Raw genomic sequence first — 6,650 nt, forward strand, 5'->3', positions numbered from 1 at the left:
AGCTAAGTCTCCACTTTAGGGTGCTAAAATCATTAACAGCATAGTAACAGCAGCTTTGCTTCTCGCTCAAAATAAATTGAAAGTCATTTCTAATGTGGTGTGCTGTAATGTGTCCGCCTGGTTCTTTCAGGGAGTCTGGCCGGGGGCAGCGGCAGCAGCAGCAGCAGTGCAATTGGTGGCTGTGTGGGCAGCGGTAAGGAGGACAACAGTCCCATGGTGCTGGACAACCCTGCGGCCTACCCCCACGAGGAGAACCTCGGTTTGGAGATCATCCGAGAGGAGTCCAACGCGCCTCTCCTGCCGCCACGGCCTCCTCCGCCCGACAGCCACCCCCCGCCGCCGCCCCCGCCTCACAGCTTCTCCCGGCAGCGGCGCATTGCCCAGGAGCCCAGCGAGAGCTTTTTCCCCCTGCTGACCAACGAGCACACCGATGAGCACACGCACTCGCCGAACCACAGAGACTCGCTCTACACGAGCATGCCGGTGCTGACGGACCTCCCCGATGGGCAGATGAACGGATTAACAGACGGAGAGGAAGACAGCTCTGGGGAGCTGCAGCCCTGCAAGAGCGCCACCGCTCCCGAGCTGGATGATGTCTATTACAAGAGCATGCCAAACCTGGGCTCCAGGAATCACCTTCACGAGCTGCAGAACTACTACCACATGGGCCGGGGCGGCAGCGACGGATACATGGTGTCCGGGAGCAAAGAGGAGTCTGACTCGTCTCCCGAGGAGCTGCCAGTGGACCCTTCTCACCTGGTTACCAGTCTATAGAGCCAACTGAGACCTCTGTCCCTCCTGAACCCATTTTCACACTTTTAAATTTCCAATGAAGACATTGTGTGTTGTTGACTGACAGACGGAGCTGGCCCATCCCTGGATTGATACACTGTGTGACATGAACAACGGTTTGTGACAATATAACTGAGACACCACTGGTCAAACACAAGGAAGGGGAGAATGTATTGTCATAACTGGTGCAGGCCGAAAGAACATTTGTTAGCATCAAACAGGAAAATTTCACTTGGAACAGGGAGGGATTCTGTAATTCTAACATACCTGTTACTTTAATTTGGAGTCTTGGACTGATTGTAGCCCTGCAAGATCCCCAATATGGACTTCTAGCAGATCCTAGAGGATAGTCTCTACTCCCGCCACTTCATGGGGAGGGCCTCGGGCCCTGGGTGATGGAGCTGCGTGTCTCTCTGTACGTCTGTCTCTCTGTCAAACTTTAAGACTTGGATGATAGTCTCACCTCTCCGAAAGTTAGAGCAGGATCTTCAACTCCGGTGTTCACGATGTAAACTTTTTCCCCCCACAGAGACGCCGCATACCTGCCAATCAAGTGAAGGATGTATTATATATATACCCTCACTATCCATCCTCTGGTGAAATCCATATCATTCAGGCAGTAGAAGTGGAACCATATCACGCCGACGTTCTGAACTCTTTCCCCGTTCGTATCTGCTAAACTGGAGTTGTGTCCGGGCTGGTGTAACATTCCTGCGAGTTGTAGTGACTACGGTTGCTGTGTACTTCACCGAAAACTAAAGACTGACGCTCATATCACAACTGACTGAACTTTAAAAAGGAAGAATAAAAAATAAAAATAAAAAAAAGACAGGGTTCGGTTTATTCTCCTTTCTTCTGTAAAAGTTTTGAATCATCAAAGAATTATGAGAAATCACAAACTGTTTATGTATTGTACAGAATACAGATACAAATGTTGCATATGACCAAGTCTTTTATTTTTTGGAAATTCAAAAGGTTTTTTTTCCCCTTTGGTTGTTGTTGTTGTTCTTTGTTTGGTTTCTTTTGTCTTTAGGACTGTTCTAAAATGTCACAATATATTCTGGTCGTGAGCCGACCGCAGGAGGAGCAAGGAACAATCGTTCTTGTCATTCTTTCGTAAATACAACGAAGCACTCTTTAATTATTATGCATATACCTTACGCACATGCCATTCTGGTCCTTTTTATAGCAACACCACTGTCACATTTTGCAAAATCATTTGTTAGTATATACTTTACCACTGTGTAGAATTCAAGTGACTCGACGAGGCGGAGCTATGCTGCAGGAGGAGCCTGGGAGTTGGACCTAACAGACTGAGTTAGTAACATAAGAATGCATTAGGAATTATGTCATCTCTATTGCCAAGTTACTTAAATCGAGAGAAATCGAATGCGAACTACACACAGGAGGATCTTACGTGTGAACCGCCGTGATTCCAGTTTATATGTGAACTAAAATAAAATAAAATAAAAAAAAAAGACCAAGAAAAAAAAAAAAAGGTCCTGGCACATGACAGCGTTATCCAACACGGAAAGCCAATGTTTACTAATTAATGAGGGGAAAAAAAATTAAGAAGTGTATGAAGTGTTGCTTGCACATGTATCCCACAAACCCCTTCCATGTCCCCAAGAGAGAAATTATTTATTTATCTGCTTATTGGTTTAATGAAAGCAAAACAAGCTCAGAGGAAAGGAAGCTGGCCTTAGGCAGGAGTTTAAACAAGTGGCACTGGGTTTGTTTGGTTTTTTGTTTGGTTTTTTTTTGTTTGGTTTTTTTTGTTTTAAATGTTTTGTTTCTTTTTTTAAATTATTATGATCATGATTATTATTACGATATTACTGATAATTATTTATTCTTTTTTGTATGGGTTCCAAGTTGAATGATCTCATAACTAATATTTGTTGTAACAGTGAAAGTTGTTTGCCAACAAATAAATTACTGACATAGTTTTGTTGGGGTATTTTGTGTGTGTGTGTGTGTGTGTGTGCTGAGTGATTTTGTTTTTTCTATTGAGATTTTACATGAAAAAAAGGGCTTTGATTCTTTCATATTTAAGATGCCCTTATAGCCATCATGGGAGACACAGGCAAAAAATAAAAAAATAAAAAGAACAACTTGTTTTGAAAACATTTTTATGACCTAATAGGCATATATGCAGTAAAAACTAAATATTTCCATATGCTGTATAAAAAAAAATCACTGAACCACTTTTTCTCCCTATCTGACATTAAATAGGACTAAACATTTCCTGTTTTAGGTCAGGTAGAATCCTCCAAATTATTATTATTTTTTTTTTTGCTAAACATCAGAATAGTAAGTTACATTTTTAGAGCATTGATTTTGTTGTCTTTAAGCCAATTTATAACTAATCTGGCAATATGCTTTGGGTCTTTGTCCGTTTGAAGACCCATTAGCGCCCAAGCTTTAACTTCCTGGCTTGAGATGTTGCTTCAATATTTCCACATAATGTTCTTTCCTCATGATGCTATGGTCATTACGGCCAAACAGTTCAATTTCAGTATCATCAAACCATGGGACATGTTTCCAGAAATTAAGGGTCTTTGTTCCTGTGTGCATTTTCTAACAGTAATCTGTTTTTTTATGTTGTTTTCAGAGTAATAGGCTTTTTCCTCTTTGGGTTTCTTTTCAGCTCATGTTGGTTCAGGACTTCTTTCCTTGTGGGACTCTCTGAGCAGCTTCAGTAGCATCTTCCCAAGGTCTTTTGCTTTTGTTTCAGGGTTGATACACACATTTCACACCAAAACGCTTTCATCTCAGAAACACAGAACCATCTCCTTCCTGAGCAATATGATGGCAGCACATTCCAATGGAGTTTAGACTTGTATATAATGTTTGAACAGATGAACCTTCAGGCATCTGGAAACTGTGCTCACGGATGATCCGGGGTTGTGGAGATCAACAGTTCTCTTCCTGATATCTTGGCTGATTTCTTTTGATATTTCCCATGATGTCACTTAAAGAAGATGAGTGTTTGAGGTGTGTCTTAAAGTGCAGCCACAGGTGTGCCTCCATTTAACTCAGTTGTTGTCAACTAACCAATCAAAAGCTTCCAAAGCAATGACATCCGCATCTGGGCTTTCCCAAATTGTTTACAAGCAGAGTACTCTTAGTGTCTGTAAATGTGTGGCTTTGAAGAAAGTAATAAAGAAATGCATCCCCTCATTATCTGAGCATTTAATAAAGAGATAAAAAATGGAATCCCAACTGACCTTAACAAGAAAAGTTTAGTCTGATTTAATGCCAGACAGTGAGAAAAATGGTTCAATGTCTTTTTATACAGTGTATGTAAACATGTATTTTTGTGCAATATCTATTTGCATATTCTGATGGGGTAGTGATTTATAAAGATCATTTAGTGAGAACAATTTACACAAGAATTAGAAAAATGCTTGGTAAAGCAGACAATTTTTACTGTTTGGAGCTATGCTTAAACATCTTCAAGCTGGAACAATGTTTGCTTTATTGCACATCTGTATTAATGCCTTAATGCCATGTCTACATATGATATATTACTTACTACTATACAAAAAGAGGGGCTAGTGATGTCTTTCATTTGCTCAAACATACATTTTAACACTTGTGTGAATCACAGGATTAAAGTCAAAAGGTTTGTAGAAGGAGCATAAAACACTTTGACAGCAACAAGGACCAATGAAATGGTCTGGTTCGGATTCTTTGAGGTGGGATTCAGTGGAAACTCATGAACAATTAAAATCTTACCTGTTGTAGAAAGCTCTTTGCTCAACCTCAGATTGGAGTTTCGTTGTTACCAGATTGACTCAAGCCCAAGGAGGATCGAGACCAAAGTGTGTTGCTGCCGTCTGAAAACAACTTTAATCCTAAAATTGTCAGGACAGATTTTTACATTGCTGTCAGTTACTTTAATTTTCCTGGACAACACTCCTAAACTCAAAGCTTTCATAGCTGCATGCAAGCACGTTAAATATATATATATATATATATATATATATATATATATATATATATATATATATATATATATACACTCATACACTGCTGTCACTTTAACAATGCATGGTTATTCGGATAGAATTTATGGATGTGTCTCTGGTTCGTCTGTGAAGTGCTCCATTATTGCTGTCATTATTTGCACTTTAAAAACCCGCAGAAATGAATGTAAATAAACGCAAGGAAAAACTGACAGCTGCGTAAAGGTCCATAATGGAGTTCAAATTAAGCGCTATAAAATTAGTAGGACTGGAGTTGTTTTAGCATGGCAGCAATCCACTTTGGTCTTTAATGACTAATGGTTATGGTACTCCAAGTACAATGTGATCATAAAGGGCTTCAGTAGTGTCATTGTCCTGTGCCAGGTAGGGGCCAGGCACGCAATTCTCTGCTCAGTAAGCTCAAATTAATATTACGCCAAAGTCTTTTCTGCAGAAATCAGTCATCGTCTTCATGTTTTGACTTTTAAAGGTGTTGAATTGTTCCCACAAACAAACACTCTAGAGAGGTATCCTCTATGATCTTATTTTTCTCATTTTATTGAGCGCTGGATGAAAAAAATGGGTAAAGAAAATGGATGAACGGATGGATGGAAAGGTGGATGGATGAATGGATGAAACAAACCATCTTCCTTACAAGTAGTAGTAATCCTTTCCCACCATCTAATAACATCTCCTAGAGCAATAACTTGCCTTTTGGGACTTCCTGTACATGTTTGGACCAAGCGCTCGAGTAAGATTAATCAATATTGTGTATTTTTGGCTACTCAGCAGATGGGTGTCTACTTGTATGCAGACAGAGATTAAAGTTCAGCAACACTTAACACTGATGCACTATCCTCAGGTGAGCTGCTCCATCATTTGTTGCCGTGTACGGTTCAGCATCACACAAGATTAATTTGACTTAAATTATCAAATTGACACAGTGTTTATAAGCTTTTATTGAATCCGTGCCATACAACTCAGAGCAATGATCATGTCCTCCTCTGCTCTCTTTATCAGACGTTGTTGTGCTCCACTCTTGTCGAGATAAGTGCCTAAACCATTCTGCCTGCCTGCTTAATTTATTGCCGTTGCTGAAACCTTGGAATCTTTTGTTTCAGTGTTGTTTTGTGCCATGGGTGAAGGGTCTGTCTTGAACAAGAAAACTTCTAGAGGATTTTTTTTTCTTTTTCTATTGAATTCAAGTAAAACAGAAGTCATTTTTTTATGACCTGCAGATATTTCGGATTGTCCTTTGGTTACTCTGGTTGCCCTAACTTGACTTACAGCAACTGATTTTAAACACATTTGGGGTTTTTTTAATTCACATGTTAAAGGGGTCTTTAAAAGTGGCCCTATTTTCCAACTGTGAATTCTAACTCAGAAGTATATTTTTCAAATCTTAAAACTGCTCCATGCATACATATTTAAACTCTTGACCTGAATAATGCAGTCTGGGTTTAGCTAGGTGTTCAAGAAATTTCCTAAAACTCATTCATCTGATCCCTAATGCTGCAGGCAGAGCACTGCCAAAAGGGCCCGCACGCATTTCTCTTAACTCAAAAACGTATAAAGAAATTTTAAAAATCCACTTGCCACATACAAAACTCTTCATGTCTAACTACCATCTTTTCTGACAGACGTCTTAGTTCCACTCAGTCCAAATGAGCTCTTCACTCCCAGAATATGAAGCCCTCTTGTAGCTGTCAGATTTTCCAAAACGTACTCTGAGAGCTAACAGACTGAAACATTCACACAAACAAAGCTAAATTAAGGTAAGAACTGCTCGGAAGCAGCTCCCTGCTGTTGTTTCACAGATGGGCTTTTGGTAAACCTCAGGTAAGGGGTGTTTGGTTACTTTCTTCAGTCCGTTTGTTTTTTTCTCTC

General features: G+C 40.0%; 1 protein-coding gene across 5 annotated transcripts in view; it reads left to right on the top strand.

The window, feature by feature from the left end:
* adgrl3.1 (adhesion G protein-coupled receptor L3.1) overlaps positions 1 to 2,331 on the top strand; it is a 170,903-nt gene extending 168,572 nt beyond the window's left edge. For all 5 annotated transcript variants that reach the window (XM_017425754.2, XM_017425752.2, XM_017425756.2 and 2 more), the window contains one exon: positions 131 to 2,331. In XM_017425754.2, coding sequence (XP_017281243.1) covers positions 131 to 774 — 644 coding nt within the window. In that variant the 3' untranslated portion in view covers positions 775 to 2,331. The remainder of the gene's footprint in view (positions 1 to 130) is intronic.
* Positions 2,332 to 6,650: the final 4,319 nt, after the last annotated feature.

The sequence above is a fragment of the Kryptolebias marmoratus genome, linkage group LG3, assembly GCF_001649575.2.
Source record: "Kryptolebias marmoratus isolate JLee-2015 linkage group LG3, ASM164957v2, whole genome shotgun sequence".
Lineage (NCBI taxonomy): Eukaryota > Metazoa > Chordata > Actinopteri > Cyprinodontiformes > Rivulidae > Kryptolebias > Kryptolebias marmoratus.